We start from the raw sequence: 21,083 nt of genomic DNA, 5'->3' as shown, positions 1-21,083 counted from the left end.
ACAAATAATTAATGTTTAATATCATTTTTTAAAGTTATTAGATATAAGATTATGGTTATAATAAACCCATTATCTTTCTCTGAAAATGATTGCACATAAGCAACGACCAAAACATATCACAATTTGCAAATTTATGCTTCAAATTTGCCAAAGTTGACTACGTACGAATGAAATGGGGTCTTCATACTGGAAGTTATGCAAGCAAGATTCTGCTTCCTGAGCAGCATTCTTGGCATTCCACTGACTATCGACATTCCATGGTAAATTCTATTACACAAAATATAAAAAAATAACATGTCCCAAAAATTTGAGGGTAGTAAGGAAATAAATTTGTGGCCAAATTTTAGATAATGCTAAAGCCGATAATTTTGGTAAAAACTTGCATTTGTGAGATTCTAGCTATGAAAAGTGCTTATGTGCTGAGAGTTCTATTTAATGAACTTAAGGCTAAACTCTTGTAAATAGAATCTTTATATTCTCATTTGCTTATGTTTTTTTTTTTATGAATCTCTATTTTACCCTTTTTAGATATGACATAACTCCTCAAGTGTAGGAGTCTATTGAGTCTAATAGGTACACAATTGATATCGACGAGATACATTCAAGATCTAACATGATTGGTCAAATGACATTTATTACATTGTTTAGATAGAGGTGATTATATATTAAACTGATGCATTCTTTCACTTATAGAGTGAGATGCACATACAATAATAAAATGTGTTTGATTACAATCTTAAAAATGATTTCATACGATCCATCCAAGTTTAAAGAAAAGAACAAAAACCTTCAAGGCAACTTTAAAGGTGAAATAAATTTAAAAATATCAAACTTGTGCATTCTCACTTTAAGGGTGAGATGCATATATAAAAGGACCGTATGTTTACTCATAATCCTAAAAAATCATTTCATACAATCTAAGTTTCGAGAAGAAAAATAAAGAGACATTTGAAGGCAAAGTATTTTTTTTTAGGTTAGTAGAACAGATACAATCAAGTTTTTGCATTTCTTTATAACATTGTAAGCAAATTTATAATAGAGTTCAGAAACGTTCACAAAAAAATTTATAAAGAAAATATAATATTTTGGAGAAAAAAATGTCATTAAAATTTTAAACTTTTTTATTAAAAAAACCGTCAATAATGAGGTTACTTTTTGTATGCACTATTTTCTTTTTACCTCAAATCTTATTTGTATTCTACCTCGATTCTGATTACATTAAAATTTAAGACTTAATAATTAATTAATTCATAATTCAGACTTCATTTAATAACCATTTGATTTTTTTTATTTTTAATTTTTGAAAAGTAAATCTATAAACACTTTTCCACCTCTAAATTTCTTTTTTTTTCCCTACTTTTTACCAATGTCTTAAAAAACCAAGTAAACTTTAGAAAACTATTTAAAAACTTATTTTTGTTTTTCAAATCCAACTAAAAATTCAACTCTTATACTCTAAGTATGATGAAAATCATTGTAAACAAATGAAAGGATATAGACTTAGTTTTCAAAAACAAAAAACAAAAAACAAAAAACAAAATGGTTACCAACATAACCCTAACATAACCCTAATTTATGAGTCTATTTTGTTTTGATTATTACAATGTTATTTAAATATATATATATATAATATCATACATTTATACTAGAGTTTTATCTTTCAACAATTAAATACTATTTTAAAATTTTAAATTACAATTTGACATTTAACGTGCATTGCACTAGTTTGAGTAAGAAGCTGAGTCAGCAACTACTTTAACACATCAAGCCACAAACAATTGAAAAATTCAGTCCAAGTCTTTGTTAGCATTTAGCAGTTCAGAAGAAGAAAAAAGCCACATAATTACATAGCTCAAGGTAATTTATAGCCATATTATAAGTCAATTACAAAGACAAATACTCCCAATGCTACACATTCTATATAACATAAAATAGGTGAAAATAAGCAGTAAAATTCCAAGATTTCAACAAAATATCACATAACTTATGCTATGCTTATCAAGGTCTATCAAATTATGATCTCTCCTATTGTAAACCAAATAAATAACTTAGCTGGTCCCAAACTCACATTCACATTGAATGAAACAATATCAAAGAAGAAATATCAAAGAATAATACCACAACAGAGAATTAAAGAGCGGGCTAATATCATTATCATTCAACAAGTCATCATGTAACATAAGGTTATCTATCAACTACGACCCATGGTTCTTGAGGCTAAAAACTCGCAAAAATCATAGGAACACTATTTCTAGCTAGGGGTGAGCATGATAGACTAAAAAATCAAGCCAACCGACCAAACCAAAGTCAGCCGATCGGAGGAGATGGGTCGGTCGGCGTCAGTTTGGGAAAATTCCAAATCGGCAAATTTAAAAAACAGATCAAAGAATAAAACCAACCAAACTGACCGACTTTTACTCCTAGACAGTCGAGGTCGGTTTGTTCAAACCGACCACTGTTGGTTCGGTGACGGTTTGATGCTCACTAGGAAGATAATTGAAGCCAAAACTGTGGAAATAGGAAGAAAATCTTTTCCATTTCAGTTGAGCGAATACTGGAAACTATTTTTAATTTAATTGAGTATCATAATAAAATGTAGTTAACACATGTAATAATTATGAAGAGAAAAACATAATTAGTGGCATAAAGGTAAGAAGATTTACAGAAAAGTTAAAACTACAAAATTTCAACATATTCTTGTAAATTATTTGTAGCAATAGATGAATGAAATCCATGCAAATGAAATATTTGATAAAACTGAATAATTAACAAAGCAACGAAACCAAAACCATCAGTCACTGTGAAACAATAATAATAATACTAAGAAATAACCTCAACATATTATATGAGAAAAATATTTTCTCAACTGTTGAACTGAATCTATTGCCTGACACTAACATCAACTGAGCAAGAAATAATAGACCCAACAAATTCCAAGGAAAAAATCATGGTCAAAAGTGGAAGCCACAAATGAGGGTTAAACAGTAGGAATTTAAATATGGAGAGCAAACAAAAAATTATCGCACCTTGAGTTCTCTTAACTGCTATTATGTCACTGAAAGGATGTCAAAGAAAGAAATAGAAAATCCAGCGAGGAACGGCCACATAAAACCTTCAGTTCCTCAAGCTCTGATGATTGGTTTGACACCTTTGTCACATTTGGACCCCATCGTTAGGCCTGTCTAATCTAGATGGCAAAAATTCGGGTGGCAATGATGCAAATCCAAGCGTCAAAATCTACTGCACTCATCAAGCTGTTTTTACTTTTCGGGAAGGAGGGCGTCTAAATAGACCGATCAGATCATCGAGACCCTATGGAACAGAGATTTTGTGAGTTTCTACAGCTTTGGGAAGGGTGGGGAAACAACACTTCAAGAGTGTTTCAAAGGAGTTAAACAAATATTTTTACTTAACAATATTCTCAAAAGTCATTCCAAACTTAAGGTGTGCTTAGAAGTGCTTTTAAAAGAAATATTTTTGACAAAAAAAAATCACTTTTATATTTGTTTTATAATCTTGAAAGTGTTTTTGAGCGATTCACAATGAAGCATTCAAGCCAAAGACCACTAAACAAGTGTTCTCACAAAACATTCTGGTTTACAATTTTTTCCCAAAGCATTTTTAGGTTACTCCTACGCTTGAAAAGTCTCTATACACAATAGTCTTGAGTGGCGAGTGCTTGATAACAAAGGTCCTAAGAGCCCCTTTCTGCACACATGGACATTTATTTATTTTATTTATGTTTAAGAAATTCTATCATGAAAGATCATTTTCTAAATTTGATTATTGATAAAGTAAATAATACAACATACCCTGGTTGTGATCACGAGGAAACAGAAGAGTAAAACTAAATAAGATCCCAAGACCAAAAGCAAAAGCAAGTCGAATGTCACACTAGCAACCTGAAACAAACATGAAGCTTTGCTTAGATTCAAGTCAAGAAAGAACACCAAGGATTACAACACATTACCACAGATCTAGAATCAGTTGACACGAATATAGAAAATAATATTGTAGAAAACAAATATAAAATGGAGCATTGCATGAGATTGTATAAGCTGAAAAAATTGTAACAAAACTGGATCTATTACATGCTATAAAATGGAGCATTGCATTGCATGAAAGATCTATTAGGGATCTATTACATGTAACTATGCAAGTGCAAGTATAGAGCCAAGTTCACAATTGATCCGCGAAGTACCTGGTATACGTGAAGTTTAGCTGCAGTTGAATCGTAAAAGGTGAACATCCCGTCAAATACTTCATGTTGCAAGCCCACATCATGGGTATGGACCTCCAGTTCCTGAAAATAGTAGAAACATATCATTCAACAATGACTCAGTGAAAGGTAACTTGAATCAATGACCTGAAGCATTTGTACGAGTCAGTACAGCCAAGCTAACTCGCCACTAAAATATTGTGTTTGCATAAATGGGTTTCGTGCTTTTGTATCAGACAAGCATGCAAGGAAAATATGGATCAGCGGTCAGAAATAGTCACAAACAGAAGGTGGCAATTTCTCCAAAAGTTGGAATATTTAAGCACGTTATGCATGTTTCCGTGCAATATTTTTAGGTTGACGTAAACAAAAGGGGGCAAGAACGGTAACAATTGACACAATTTTATTATATGATATAAAACCTTCCCTACTGCCAATACACGAAGGAAGGAGTCATCTTTTGATGAAAAGGAGCCAGTTGAACATAAACACGTTTCAGAACAAAATCTTATTTTTTTTCTATCAGATTGCCCAATCAATCTTCGGGTGAGCATATTATACGAAGCTAAATGAAAGTAGATGGTACCAACTGGCACAATTTCGTTTATGAAATAAAACCTTTTTTAATGCCGATATGAAAGGGTCATCTTTTGACAGGAATGGAGCAACTCGAGGCGTTCGTGACAAAAGATCCAACCATAATCGAATATAAGTTGGATTGACCGCCAAACTGCTATCATCTGCAAATACTTGTATATTCTTTCCTTCGTATCTGTAAATATGCTTCTGCATAAAATGCAAGGAATTGTGCATTAGAGAATTCTGAAAAACAATATAAAATAATACCACGAACACTGAACCATTTGCAATTTGAAAATCAATAATGGAAGTAGTCTATTCTTGCACTCTGCACTTGTAAATAACAGTAGAAGCTAGCTACGTGATATATTCAAACATACTGAAATTTAGATGAATTCTCGATTGCCGAAAACAAACACTTGCAGTTGGGAACAGGAAACACACAAGTACGATACAATACTTGCTTAAATTTTACGGCTAAGCAAGACATGATAAAACTTACTGCAATACTCTCGGCAACTAACTTGATACTGTTGGCAATTTTACTCTCGTTCAAAAACAATCTGTTGGAGGTTGGTCTTGTCAGAATACACATCACACACAGAGATATAATATGTATGCCCGCACACATGCAAGCATGGAAGTGGAACAGAAGCGGGAAACTGATCAATTTCTTAAAAATAGAACCTGTTGTCAGCCAAACCTCCAGTCCTTTCCAAAAGCTCAGGAGCAGCAGAAAGTTCAGAAAGGGTAGCAGCAGTTACTCTCAATCTTGAAAACTGTTCATGCTCCCAGGCTACCTACAGCATACAAAGGATTTATCTAGTGGGCTACAGTAATCATAAAATAGAAGTAACAATTGTATACAGGGAAACCTAGAACAATCTTTTTTGAAATAACGATTAAATAGCACACGTCATTATGTGGCCAAGTAACATGACATTTGAAAAATACACTTGATTATGATTCTAAATGCTCGAGTCATCTTTGCCATTGTATTTGGAGATCATATATACAAGCATAACGTTAGTATCATTTGCAATCCTTAAAACAATGTATCTTAGTGCAAAGGTACGCTCAAACAATAAGATTTGAATCTCCACAGCTAAATTTTTTCTGTAACAATATAAATAAAACATATTAATATAATGATTTCTATATTTAGAATCACAATTACAAATTTCACTTTTCATTGAAGTACCTTGTATGATACTGTTGCCCTAGCCATCAAAATTACAGTTTTATTCTCACTTTTCTATAAATTAAATAGGAACTCAGAACCAAGGTCCAAGTTCAACAAACAACCCAGTGAACAAGTTCCATTTGGAAACATTGACATTAAAGCTCTCGATTAACAGTAGGTCTGGTATGATTGTTTATAAATCCCAATAAAAAAGAATCTCAACTCAGGTTAATAATGCTGAATTATACTGTAGATGCATTAGGAGCTAAAACATATGAGAGCTGAGAAGTTTCATAAAGCGGACTTGGTCATGGTTCACCTAAACAAGAACTCAGGTTAGAGAGAAAAGTGAGATGGTTTTGTGGATTTACCTATGCAAGAATGGATAACCTATTGGCATATCTCCAACAAGTTGAGAAAGAAAGAAGGGTTTTTCTTTTTTATGAGAAACAATCAGAAATAATTTCATTCATGGTATGAAATTACAAAAAGACAAGATGCCGTGTGAGATTACATAATAGTATTCCATTGTGAAATAAGAGATGTAAGACTTTAATATAATCACAAAAAGATGGGGTGAGTTTACACCAATTGAGAGCAATATACACAAGATGATCAAAGAAGCGAGTGAAATCCGTCTCTCAATCTTCAAAGCCCCGGTTGATTTGGTCATTCCATATGAGCCATAAGTAAGCTTTGATAATGATGTTGAATGGGTGGCCAATAAGAAATGAATTCAGTAAAGTGAGAGGGTCATGTGGGAAGACCAAATGATAGTTGAAGCACCGCAGGATTCTCTCCCAAAAAGATTGAGCAAAATCGCAGAAGACCAATAGAAGCATAATGGATTCAGTATGAAAGGGTAGATGCATAATGGATTCAATAGATGCATAAAGGGTTATTTGGGAAGACCAAATGAAAGAAAAAAGGTTGGATCATGTAAGATATGTAGGTTCAGAATTTTTAGATGGTTTACGTATCTCCAAGGCTTCAATTTTTTCTAATACTTTTCTTTTGGTAAACAAAATATTAAAATAAAGACTTAAGCACAAAAAGCATTTGAGTGCAGTAGTCCATTGGTCCTCCGTGACTTACGCATGAAATGAAGCACACAAAAAAAAGGTAAATAAGTTTTGAAAAAATCGGTAAACAAAGAAAAAAATAGAAAATTTACATGTGAAAAAATGTGGGACAAAAATTAAAAAGAAAACGTCAAAATCCTCGGTCACGCGTCTCAGAACATGGAGATTTGGAGAGTACATTCGGAGATGAAGCTGCAATTCTAAACCCAAGAATGAGTATTTCTTAAGGGCCAATACATGTGCATGTGATACTTGTTACTTTTTGTTCTTAACCATTATTAACTCTGTTATTTTAATTTTTGGTTGTTTGTTATTTTCTGTTAGTTACAGTTAGAAGCTAAAAGTAAGACTACATAAAATGCTTCTGCAATCAGTTTCTTGAAGAATTTTGAATAAAAGACTAGTCTGATTTCACTAAAGAGTTTCGCATCAATCAGAAGCCGAATACCAGGTAAGGGAAGGCAGAAGAGGGTTTTTCTTCAGAGATTGTACAGTCTAGACACCTATAGTTGTGTATCATCAACGTGCAGGCTTGCTTAAACCACCGGTAGATTTGCATGCACACGTAGAAAGAAAGGTGGGGAAGCACGAAGTAAATGAATGGGAGAATTTTGTTAGGAGGATAGTGTGGGCATGGGACACCCTCGGGTTGTTATTAGAGGGAGATTGTGTAGGTGTTGATGTAGGTGGGAATTAGGCTTGTCCTGGGGAGAGAACGAACCTTTCAAACTGTCTGTCTTAGTTTTCCTCTTTCTATTTCGGTAATATTTCATTTTTCAATACAATGTTTTAGATTCTATATTCATTTTTCAAATGTCAATAATTAAATTTCATGATATTTTCTTCATCTGAAAATGAATTTTCTGACAGAAAAAGATGAAAGGAAAAACTTCAAGTGTATTAACTCACTCGAGGGTTTGAAATATTAATCTTCTTGTGCTTCAGATCAACTTTGAAGCCCAAATCCTCGGCAACATTTGAGAAATCCTACAGAGAGTCCAGGCCATCCACAACCAACACGTTGTAATAAACAACATAGTATTAAGACATTAACATTTTTATTTATATTACAAGACATTGAATATTTTAAAAGTATATCTGCTTACTTCAAAGATTTGCTTAATGTAGGCATTTTCTGGAGGCTTGGAGACATGCAGCCATAATTTGTCATCCCATGAGCCAATACTATTTAAGCAAATAGCATAGTCAATACTCTCACGGAGTCGGTGATCAAAGCTTTGAAGCCACTGGGAAAGGGTACTTTACATTAATGGACAACGAATAGAAACAATAATAGAATAAACAAATAAATAATAATGGAAATGGAGAAGTCTAACTAAATAGAATACATTGTAATAATAAGAAATAATAATTATGATGATTGTATGCACAAAGAAAGGATGAGAACCTTATGAGTCCCGTTGTAGTTGTAAGGCCCACCAGAAGTGAGCCCAAAAAGTAGATTGTACCTTCCTCTTGTCTTAGGATTGGAATAAAGAAGAGAAAACAACCTTGCAATTTCAAGAAGTGCAACAACTCCACTTCCGTTGCTATCACTTCCCACAGATAATTCCTATAACCAGAGAGATGATCCACATCATCAAGATAAAGTACAGATAAAATATGGTAGATATTGTTAGTGCGTTAAATAAGTCACATACAGGAGCAGCGCCAAATGTATCATATGATGCTACAATAGCAATTGTTGGGAGTTGACTAGCATCCCCATCAGATTTAAGTCCAGGCAGCCAACCCTGACACCAATTAAAAAAAATAAAAACAAAAAGATCACTATTAAAAAGAATTAGGCACAAAAATGAGGGGAGAACAAAGCTAATCACAGCACCTCAATAACAGAACACAAACTACACAATCGCACCAACAAGAGAAATGGTAAATTATATGGAAAATACACAATTTACAGTTTTACAACGTTCTATTTTTGACACATGACCTCTCGCTTGACCTGTCTGCTTGCCTTCTCCAATCACCCTTAGGAGTCAATGGAAAGAACATCGACATGAATGCCACATGTGAAAATTTCAATTTAATTTAACAGATATATCTGGCAGAGAGTCCAATTAGACTGAAATGGGTATTAGGGGGCTCAAAACAAAGCAGGCTCAAAAGGATTATAAAAAGATCTCCAACAACGCAATAGCACAATAAGATGGTAACTACAGAACACTTGGGTACTAAAAAGTCAACAAGAAACAAAAACACGAAACTTAATGAACTCCAATCTAGTCCACAAAGTTTCATATTCCTCACATTCTAAAGTAACCTAGAACTTTAAAATGATAAAGGACATGTGTTGGAAATAAGGGACTTAGTTGATTGTTTATAGTCCTGGGGATATTATAGTTATTTACTTTACCCTATTTTTCTTTTCTTTTTTGTATTTAGGTTTGTTGGAGCCTATAAATAAGAATCCTCTGGTACCTCTCGCATTATGTAAAAATTAATAGAATGAAGACTTTCTATCATGGTTTTTTCTCCCTATTCTAGGGGTTTCTATCGAGGCAAGTCCGTAATCGAGAGTGATGTGCCGCCAGCCGCCTATAACAGCTTGTCGCCTAGGCAGCTCCATCTACCGCCGCCAAGCTATGAACATCACGGGTCCATGGGTCTTTCTTCGGCAATGGTTCAACAACAGTTAGCTGATCTTCAGGCGAGTTTTCAAAACAAATCGCCGCTCTTGAGGCAGCCTTAGGTGCTTCCACAATCACAAACTTAAATTCAAGTGTATTGAATTCAGACGTTCCTTCCGGTTTACTGATGTATCTAAAGAATTCGGTAACCTCTTTCCCTGCTTTAACTAGTGCAAATTATTTGTCTGGTTCTATGGAAAATTCCACAAGCTTAATTGCGGGAGAAAAGTTAAACACCTGGAATTATTTCTCTTGGTCTCAATCTATTAAAATGGCCTTTGAAGGGCGTCACAAGTTCGGTTATTTGACTGGCGAGATATCCAGACCTAGACCGGGGAATCCTCGAGAGCGCACTTGGAAAGGAGAGGGCTCCTGGCTACGATCACTATTGATTAATAGTATGGAGCCTCAGATAGGGAAACCATTATTGTATGTTGCCACCGTTCGAGATATCTTGGATGTTGTTCAGAAATTATATTCAAAAAGGCAGAATGCATTAAGGGTGTTCAAAAAACCCGATGACCTGAAAAACCGATCAACCCAACCCAACTTAACCCGTGCAGTTTAGATTGGGTTATCAACTCATTTGGGTTGGGTTGGGTTCAAATAAATGAAAATTTTATGGGTTGGGTTGGTTCATGGGTTCACCTAATATAACCCAAACCAACCCGAATTTATTCTTAACTTTAAAATATATATTTTTTATTACTTATAAAAAAATTATTTATACATATATTGATTTTAATTTTATTTAATTCCAATATTTTTTTAATAATTTATTCTTTAACAACTCTTAAAAGTAATTTCTTTACACTTTAGAAAGAAAATTTTCACTATATAAATTGAAATTGAGTTGTTAATCTTAATTCAATATATGAAAATAATTATATTAGATTTTTACGTATTTACATTTTGCTTCTTTTTAGAACAAAATTATAAATAAATGAACCGATTAACCTGAACCAACCCAACCCAAATATTTCAAGGTTGTGTTGGGTTGGGTTCATTTTTTAATAAGGGTTATTTGGGTTGAAAAAATTTACAACCCGAACAATTGGGTTAGGTCTAAAAAGTCTTTCAACCCAACCCAACCCATGAACACCCCTAGAATGCATCTAGTCTTTATACTCTACGCAAACAAGTTCACAAATACAAACAGGGGACGATGGATGTCACTTCGTACTTTAATAAACGATCCCTAATCTGGCAAGAGATGGACTTGTGCCACGAAATTATTTGGGATTGTCCGTGTGGAGGTGTCTAGTATTCCAAAATTGAGGAAGTAGATAGGGTATATGATTTCCTAGCTAGTTTGAACTCCAAATTCGATGCAGAGCGAGGCCATACTGGGACAGAGACCTATACCCTTTCTTATGGAAGTGTGCTCTCAGGTTTGCCTTGAGGAAGATAGATCCAATGCTATGAACATCACTATTGTGTCACCTACTAATTCTGCTGCTTTTAGTGCAAAATTATCTGGTAATGATGGTGACAAGCACAATGGGAAACAAACTCCAGTGTGTGAACTTGCAAAAAAGCTCTGGCATACAAAGGAACAGTGTTGGAACTTACATGGTAGACCACCAAAGGGTAGAAGACGTCCTCTGAATGATAACAATCCCGATCGTGCACTTGTAAGTGAATCTGCGAGTGCTTCCCAGTCACAACCTCAGATGAATTGTCAAAGTGACTCTATTGTCCCTTCTCTTGAGGCAATTGCTCCATAAGGTACATCACAGCCCTTAAGTCTCCTAAGTATAAATGACAATAAACCATGGATACTTGATTCAGGGGCTACAGATCATTTAACCGGGTCATCTGATAACTTCCTATCGTATCTTCCGTGTGTTGGTAATGAAACAATCAAAATTGCATATGGGTCTTTTGCTTCTATTGTGGGCAAGGGTCATATTTCTCCCTACCATGGTTTAACTTTACAGAATGTGTTGCGTGTACCTAAAATATCTTACATTTTGCTATCTATTAGTAAGATAACCCGAGATCTAAATTGTTAAGTTGTCTTCTCATTGGATAATGTTTTCTTTCAGGACTTTAGCTCAAGGAAGACGATTGCCACTGCCCGACACAATAGGGGACTCTACTTCCTTGATGATGATGCTTCTTCTAGGAATAGCTATAGGACTAGTTTGTTATCTTCGTATTTTTCAACTTCAGAAAAAGATTGTATGTTGTGACATTTTTGCCTTGGTCATCGAAATTTTATTTTCTCATTTATTCCATAAAGTTGATGTCTCTTCTCTTTCTTGTGATGTGTGCATTCGTGCAAAACAACATAGGGTCACCTTTCCCTCTCAACTTTACAAACCTTCTCAGCCCTTTAATCTTATATATAGTGATGGTTGGGGTCCCTCTAGTGTTACCACCTCTTCAAGAAAACGTTGGTTTGTGACATTTTTCGATGATCATATCCATCTTACGTGGGTCTTTCTTCTCACTGACAAATCAGAGGTTTTGGTCGATATTTCAACAATTTTACACCACTATTGAGACTTAGTTCAATACTAAAATTGCTATTCTTCGAAGTGATAATGGTCGTGAATTTCTCAATAATACTCTTCGTGAATTTCTATCTTCCAAAGGCATTGTTCACCAAAGTTCGTGTGCCTATACACCTCAACAGAATGGAGTAGCTGAAAGGAAAAATCGTCACCTCCTCGAGGTTGTTCGGTCTCTCATGCTATCTACCTCTCTTCCATCTTATTTGTGGGGAGATGCAGTTCTTACTGCAACCCATCTTATTAACCAAATGTCTTCTCGTGTTTTGCAACTCCAAACCCCTCTTGAATGCCTCAAGGAGTCGTACCCGACCACACGATTCATTCCTGATGTTCCTCTCCAGGTTTTTGGGTGTTTTGTCTCTCCATAGTCATGGCCCTAACCAAACTAAGTTTACCCCTCGTGCTCAGAAATGTGTCTTCCTTGGATATCCTCATCACTAGCGAGTTTATAAATGCTTCCATCCTTCTTCTCAAAAATACTTTATCTTCATGGATGTCACATTCCTTGAAGATGAACCCTTCTTCCCTGTTAGTCATCTTCAGGGGGAGAGTACTAGTGAAGAGACTAACTGGTCAACATCCTCAGTCCCTATTGATCTTCTTGAGCCCATCTTGAGTTCCCATGACACTGTTCTACCTACTAAACAGGTCCCTTCACTAACATACTACAGGAAAAATCTCAGAAAGGAAATTGTGTCCCCTACTGTCCCACCGACTCCGGTCTATGAATCTGAACCAACACAAGCTCAAGGTACTACTGAGTGTGTCCCTGATAATAACGATTTGTGTGTTGAGGATGATATTGTGGATGTAACTGAGAATGACAGGACTGATGTGTTAGTTCCAAAAAATAACATGGTGGCAGACAATGATGAGACTACAACAGAAACACAAGAGTGAAATTCTACCTTAGCCAAGTGTGATCAGAATCCTACTACAGGTGGGAAAGCAAATGAGAAGTCAAACAAACCTGGGGATTATGATGCTTCTCTTGACATGCCAATTGCCTTGAGAAATGGCACCAGGTTTTGCACTAAGTATCCTACGTATAACTTTCTATCTTACAGTGATCTGTCTTCTAAGTTCAGGGCTTTCAATGCCCGTCTTGACACAACAACAATACCAAAAAACATACATGTGGCTATGGAGATTCCAAAGTGGAAGACTGCCGTTATAAGAGAAACGAGAACTCTTAAAAAGAATAATACATGGGACCTTTTTACTCTCCCAAAATGACATAAAACAGTTGGGTGCAAGTGGGTGTTCACTCTGAAATATAAATCTGATGGTACTTTAGACAGGTACATGGCCGAACTTGTAGCAAAAAGGGTTTACTCAGACTTATAGGGTAGACTATTTAGAAACTCTCTCCCGTAGCGAAGTTAAACACAATTCAGGATCTTCTCTCTGTTGCAGTAAATAAAGATTGGCCTCTCCACCAACTTGATGTGAAAAATGCCTTTCTAAATGGTGATTTAGAAGAAGAGGTGTATATGAGCCCTCCTCCAGGTTTTGAAGCTCAGTTTGATCATTGGATGTGTAAACTCAGAAAGTCCTTGTATTAAAAAAACAATCCCCGAGAGCCTGGTTTGAAAGGTTTACTACCTTTGTTAAGTCCCAAGGGTTCGCCAGGGACACTCTGACCATACATTGTTGACAAAAAGGTTCATGTCTGGAAAAATTGCTTTCCTAATCGTGTATGTGGATGATATTGTCTTGTCAGGAAATGATATTGATGAGATCACCAAACTGAAAAAGAAGATGGCAAACGAGTTTGAAATCAAAGACCTCGAGAATCCAAAGTATTTCCTTGGAATGGAAGTGGCCAGATCAAGGGAAGGAATCTCTATCTCACGATGGAAGTACACTCTTGACTTGTTAAAGGAAACAGGAATGACTGGATGTAGACATGCTGACACTCCTATAGAATTCAATGCTAAACTGGGAGATTCTGTTAACAAAGTTCCGGTTGGTAAAGAGAGGTATCAGCATCTAGTGGGAAAGTTAATTTACTTATCACATACCAGACCAGACATTTCCTATGTTGTCAGTATTGTCGGTCAGTTTATACAGACACCTTATGAAGAACATATGGAGACTGTGAATCGAATTCTGAGATATTTGAAAAGCATTCCTAGTAAAGGTTTAATGTTCAGAAAAACTGACAGGAAATGCATTGAGCCTATACAGAGTCTGATTAGGCAGAATTATTGACTGACTGAAAGTCTATCTCAAGGTACTATACCTTTGTATGGGGTAACCTGGTTACTTGGAGAAGTAAGAAGCAAAGATCTTCATCAAGATGGTGTCTTACCTATGAAACTCTATTGTGATAATAAAGTTTCTATAAGCATCGCCAATAATCTAGTACAACATGATCGAACGAAACTTGTGGAGATTGACTGACACTTTATAAAAGAGAAACTGGACAATGGCAGTATCTGTATTCCGTATATTTCATCAAATCAACAAGTTGCAGATGTTCTCTCTAAATGGTTACTCAGGCAAAATTTTGTCTCTTGCATTAGCAAGTTGGGTCTGATTGATATCTACGCCCCAACTTGAGGGGGAGTGTTGGAAATAATGGACTTAGATTGTTTATAGTCCCGGGGGTACTATAGTTATTTAATTTACCCTATTTTTCTTTCCTTTTTTTGTATTTAGGCTTGTTGGAACCTATAAATAAGAATCCTCTTGTATCTCTCACATTATGTAAAAATTAATAAAACGAAGACTCTCTATCATGGTTTTTTCTCCCTGTTCTAGGGTTTTCTACGTAAACCTCGTGTCTCCTCTTTCTCTCTTTTCTCCTTTAACAGCATCAAACCGAAAGTCTGGAAGAAGCAACTCCAAACAGATCTCGCAAACTCGCATATCCAATGAGTATCATCCAAGTTTTCCTCCGCCTTCCATTAGAGAATGTAACAAAATTAGACAACTAATGAGGACAACTTCTTTGAGAGCTAGGGTCTTTTCCCAATCCTAAAACCCCACTCCCCTATCAAAGATAGGTGAGAGGAGACATCGATTGTTTCTCTTTCAAACAATAAATGATGAAGACCAAACGACAAAGAAACGAAGCTCCCTAACGAGACCAAAAAAAATCAGCCACCAAATGATTTGTAAATGTTTGTGTTTGGATAAGTAGGATAGGGGACATTTATTTTTCTATAAAGAACCACACAATCATTGAAAAAGAATACAAGGTCATCCAAAAAAACCAACCCGAGAAAGAAAAACAAAAAACAAACAATTAAAAAAATGGGATCCAATTAAGTAAAATGGGACCTAAGGAATAATGACAAAAAATCTTCATCACCGAAGCCAATGAGACAAATAGAATCCAATGAGGGACCAACCAAACAAAGGCCACAACACAGCACAAACTCCTACTCGCCGCAAAAAAACTCCCCTCTTGAAAAGGCAGATGGAGGAAAAACTTATCAATCATCTTTCTATACCCTCTATGTCTAGCAAACGAAATGCCAAACACGTAAAAAATGATGCTCCAATAGTATGAGCCAAGGTACAGTTTTGGAGAATATGATCAAGGTCTTCTTCCAACCTCAACAGAAAATGCAACAAAATAGTTTTATCAAAGTAGACATCTTTCTTGAATGCTGATTTGAAGTGTTGACTCCTCCAAGGATGACCTGCCAAACTAAGAATTGGACATTCCTTGGAATTTTCATCTTCCACATGATTGGAGAAACAGACTCACTGACCAAAGAAGGGGAGTTCAACAAACATAGGAAGAATGAGCTCTAAGAAAATCCCACAGTGAGGTTTAGACTCCAAAAACCAACATCCCTCCACCCTAGCATAAGCTCAAACTTCCCAACCAAAGATAAAAGAGCCATGACAAGCTCAAACTTCCCAACCAAAGATAAAAGAGCCATGACGTGCCAACATTCCTATGCTGATAATAGATGACAAAAGGGAAAAAGAAGAAAAGCTCCTAGAAGAGTGAAAAATGTTAGCCACCAAACAATTTTTCATCGAGGACAAATGATACAAGAACAGGAAGGGAACGTGGAGGAGAATAGGGGTCTCACCTAATTAATTGGGAGGTGGTGGTTGGTGGCATGTGGATTAGCCTAAACTTAAGTTCCAAGGCTCTGTTAGCCAAATGGTTGTAGCAGTTCTTCATACAGCCCAATGCTTTGTGGCACAAAATTATTGTGAGTAAACATGGCCCTCACTGTTTTGGCAGGTTGATGACGGTGACACCAAAGGGCTCATAAACTTCTCTAAAAGAGATTTCCTATGAAGCACAAACACTTTGTTTCCCACAAAGCGTCCGTAGACATGAATATGTCCAAACACGTGTTTGACACTAAGAAATGTGTGAGAATATATTTCCTTTTTCCAATTTTAGACACGAATTGTACACCGCTCTTGAAAATATTTAACCTAGAAATTAGGGGGGGAATAAGATTCTCTTATAGATTTTATCTTTATATATTGGCCAATCCTAAAGTATTAGGATGGTGTCTTCATCCTTTAGTCATAGCCAATTAAATCTTTTCATATCTTTTATCTTTTAAGATTTCAAATATCATTAGTTGACTTAACTTTATATGCTTATGGTGAAGCATATTTTGTTTTTATGTGAAATTTGCATGTCTTATCTAGAAATATGAATGTATCAATATAGCATATTTTATATTAAAAAAAATGTCTCCAACGTGTTTGTGTCTTACTTTTTAAGAAACTGACCTGTCGCCATCTTCATGTCATGTCCCATGTTAGAATTTGTGCTTCTTAGGTGATTTTCCTCGGCTTCTCTTCTTTTTCTTTGTGGGTTTGCTCTGTTGGGGAAGGAACAAATTTATATTTTGGGGAGCATTGGTGGGCGAGTGAGCAACCTTTTTGCAAGTTGTACCTGTGTTCATATAATATTTCAAGTAAGAAGTTGCATTTCGTGGCTCCTATTTGATCATACACCTTCCTCATTGTTTTTGGGTTTCGATTCTCAAATGCCACCTTTATGATAGAGAGGCGGTAGACGTTGCGAGCTTCCTTTCTATTCTCCATGATCAACAATGTGAGGGAGAAGAAACTTTGGGTTTTGGACCCTGACTCTTTTAGGGGCTTCTCTTGCAATTCTTTCTTTCTTTTGTTGTCGGTCCCTCCCCACCCTCAACCCGCCTATGTCTTCTCCACACCCTGGAAGGTTAAAAAGCTCTAGGAAGGTAAAAGTTTTTGTATGGCAGATTTTACATGGAAGAGTCAACAATGTGGACCGTGTTCAGAGACATTCTTCCTTTGTGTTGTTCCTGCGATGGTGCACCCTTTCTAGGCAACGTCAAACCCAAAGGATTTGCATTATTGTGGGGTGTTTGTTTAGACTCTCTGGTCTTGGTGGTTGAACTCGTTTTGCTTACATTCTACAAGGAAATAGGAGTTACGCTAGGATTAAGGAGATGCTCCTAAACTCACGCTTTAGAGAGACATGCAAAGTCTGGTGGCCTCTTTTTTTTTTGTTTTTTTTTTTTTTTTTTTTTTTGCTATCTTGTGGGTCATTTGGCTTGAGATAGATTATTTAGAGTGGCGAGGTCATGTGATGGGGTATAGGAGGTGGCGTAGTTTATTGCCGTTTTATAATTAAGATACTGGCTTGAATTTTTTGGATTGGTGCTCCTTCTTATAGGTCATGTTGAGTGCTTTGTGTGTGTGTGTGTGTGTCTGTGCACCCTTGTATTCATTTTGCTCAATGGAAGTTTGGTTTTGTTACCAATATACATATTACTATAAGATCAACAAGCCAACTACTTCTTATGTGTAAAAGCTTTCTAATCTGCTATTATATATGATGACAAGACAATCACTTGGACTCCAACATGTTGCTTAGAAGCATAATGCAGATGTGCATCCTAGCTTGTTTTAATTAAGCTGTCTGTCGAGATAAATGTATTCAAATAAATAACTATATACAATAAGTCAATAACTCTAGTTGTTCCCATGTTAAAGAATCTGAAAAAGGTACCTGAATATTGGTAATCGTGGAAGATACAAGTTTCCTTGGCTCTGCTGCTGAAACAACAAGCTTGTACCTGCAAACATTTATGATTCCAGTGAATATCAACAATTATATACTTATCCTTCAAGCTCCCAAGTTTTCTTTATGAACAAAAGATTCTAGATAATATGAAATTATTAAATAAAAGCACTTGCAAATGGTACAACGACAGTTTATACTGCAAGTACCTTTTTAATGAGAAACTGAATGATTTGAGTTCAAATCAATATAGGTTGATGGATGTTCTTTTAGTATTGAGTAAATTTCAATACAACATCAAAAACTGTCAAGATATATTAGAAATTTCACCCGAAAAAATGACATGAATAATAATCACACTTTTTGAATTAAAAAAACCAAGTTTCGTTGAGAGATGAAAGGATATTCAAAGGTATATAAAGAAATAAGCCCAATAACATAAAGAGCCCCAAACCCAGTTACAAAAGGCGGCCCTAATCCAAAACAATTCTATAAGTAATTTAAGTAGTGTCAAAACTTCATTGATTTCTATGATTTTTCAAAAATATTAATTTATATCGACGCCTAGATCAAAATTACCAATGAGATCCCAACATTTTCACCAACACTGAATGTTAATTCCTTGTGTAAACTAAAGGATAAAGGAAGTCAGGAAAAACATCACCAATCTTTTATGCAAAAGGGGGGAACTGACGAAGATAATTAAGGGGAGAATTGGAGATAGTAGCCAAAATAAAAGACAAGGAGAAACACAATATACTTTAACATCTAACTTAACGTTGTTGTCTGTTGCAATAGAGGGTTTATGCTTGCAGCAAAAATAAATAAATGAATAATAATAATAATAATCCTTAATAATCATATCAAAATCAGAATTAAAATATAAAACATATATAAATCATAAAAATATATTGATATCCCAAAAGAAACCATTCTTTCCTTTCTCTGTTGGGATTTCCGTTATCCACATAAAATTCACTAAAGCACCCAAAATTCATAATAGATTCAACTAACCCGCCAGTAGTTGCGGTTGCAAGCTGACCAGTGGCATCATTGTTCTTGACATCAGCCAAAACAGCATCAATATCTTCACCTTCTGAAGCAAAATATACAGGATACTGGAACGGCATAGAAACTCTCAGAAATGCAAACACATTATAGAAACTGAAAATATAGATTGAAGTAAAGGAATACAAGAAGGTGGTTATAATCACAAACTGAGAGTAGATAACGTGCATTCATTTAATGTAGAAAGAAAATAAAGTTTGGATGAACCTAAGTGGAAGCTAAATGCTCAAATGTTTCAACCATATATAGAAAGAACGGAGTTCAGAATAAGCATACAAATAATAAACATAGAAAATTCAAAAAATGAGAACTCAATAACTATTAATTATTAAAATGAACCGGAAATTATTTTCATTTCACTCACAGGTATAGTAGAATGTATAAGCAACCGTTCAAGTTCAACCAATAAATTCTTGATCATCCCCTCTCCATTATGTGGAGATTTAATGTCATCATTTTCCGGGCCATCCGAGTCAAAAATCTTGGGAAGCAAAACCAACAGACCTCCCAGACGCTTTTTCTGAGATATACATTCTGCACAAGACCATAAAGATAGCCCGATTAGCAACAGAAGAAATAAGAGCGGGAGCAGTAAACCCACAATTCTTAAAAAAAAATACACATAATTAAAGGTAAACAGGCAGTATTCTTCTTCCTTGAAATAGAGAAGAAATTAGATTAACAAAGTTCTGCAAGTCTGCAAACACACTACTGTTTGGTAGATCAAAACCTCCCAAATTTCGCAAATTTAATACAAGTACTCAAAGTATGAATAACTTCTTTAACTAGTTCAGTAATCAAATCCCGGTCGTCATGGAAATTTCACCCCAATGAAACTATCTAAAACTGCAAAGAGTTGTATACAGTTCACAACTACTTTACTAAAATTGTAATAATAGTTAAAATAAAAGAATGGTACCTTGGAGAAAGGTGATATTGAGTTCAGAAAGAGGAATGATGAGAACAGAGCGAGAGAGATCAGCAGCAGAGGGAAAATGAAGAGAAGAAGCATGGTGATTGAGTGTGGCGGCGCGGGATCCAAAGGGAACACCAGAGATATCGTATTGAATGAGACGGTAGACATCGACGACAGTAGCAGCGTCACAGAGCTCGACACAGGCAACTAGAATGAATACAAGGGCGAGGATAGGGTAGAAGGAATCGAGAACTTGTGGCTCGCGGGGTTTACGAGGAGCCATGGATGCAAGATCTGGAGCTCAGATTGGAGGGGAAAGGGCGTTTGCAAGAGATATGAGAAGAAGAAGGATGAGATTTGTGGGGAATTTGATTACAATAAAATAGATGATACGCACATGGAAATTGAATCAGCTCGCGGTTCTTGCTGCTCTTCTCGCCGTTGAGGAGAGATGCCCACCGCCTGCATACACCTCACTTGACCTTCCAAGCTTTGTTAAATCTTCTTATTCTAGAAAGTGCCCCTTTTGCAAGTGGTCTATTTTCTTTCTTTTTTTTCTTTTCTTTTAATAGAAAACACACATACATATATTTGAGCAAAAACACATAGATATTTGAGTTTTATTATGAATGTAATATTTAACGTAGATTTTCATACCCTTTAGTTGAATTCCATACAATAAGATATACCATTATATGTGCGGTAAATAGTGGTGTATAGTACTATTCTAATACACATCTGAAAACTCTAAAAAATAGCTATTATTTCTAATTTAATTTGAGCTCATTATTAGATTTTATGTATTTATTGTCCTATTTTATAGGTACCAAGCAATCAAGAGGCAGAACCGAGCATTTGAAGCTTA

At 35.5% G+C, this 21,083-nt stretch overlaps 1 protein-coding gene across 2 annotated transcripts; it reads right to left on the bottom strand.

Moving 5' to 3' along the window:
- Positions 1-2,791: 2,791 nt before the first annotated feature.
- LOC120083014 (nicalin-1) lies at positions 2,792-20,756 on the bottom strand. 2 transcript variants are annotated; one of them, XM_039038492.1, is made up of 14 exons: positions 20,222-20,753; positions 19,667-19,836; positions 19,249-19,352; positions 18,223-18,289; positions 8,725-8,817; positions 8,472-8,636; positions 8,170-8,310; positions 7,973-8,050; positions 5,486-5,598; positions 5,301-5,361; positions 4,838-5,005; positions 4,202-4,303; positions 3,813-3,902; positions 2,792-3,312 (listed from the first exon to the last, which is right to left on the bottom strand). In XM_039038492.1, the coding sequence occupies exons 1-14, from the start codon at positions 20,499-20,501 to the stop codon at positions 3,250-3,252; spliced, it is 1,695 nt and encodes a 564-aa protein (XP_038894420.1). In that variant the 5' UTR covers positions 20,502-20,753; the 3' UTR covers positions 2,792-3,249. The 2 variants fall into 2 exon arrangements, with proteins under 2 accessions (XP_038894420.1, XP_038894419.1); XM_039038491.1 differs by lacking the exon at positions 2,792-3,312 and adding an exon at positions 3,475-3,708 and having other exon boundaries at positions 20,222-20,756.
- Between the last annotated feature and the right edge of the window lie 327 nt (positions 20,757-21,083).

The sequence above is a fragment of the Benincasa hispida genome, chromosome 8, assembly GCF_009727055.1.
Source record: "Benincasa hispida cultivar B227 chromosome 8, ASM972705v1, whole genome shotgun sequence".
In the NCBI taxonomy this organism is placed as follows: Eukaryota; Viridiplantae; Streptophyta; class Magnoliopsida; order Cucurbitales; family Cucurbitaceae; genus Benincasa; species Benincasa hispida.
This window is presented reverse-complemented; position numbering and strand designations above follow the sequence as displayed.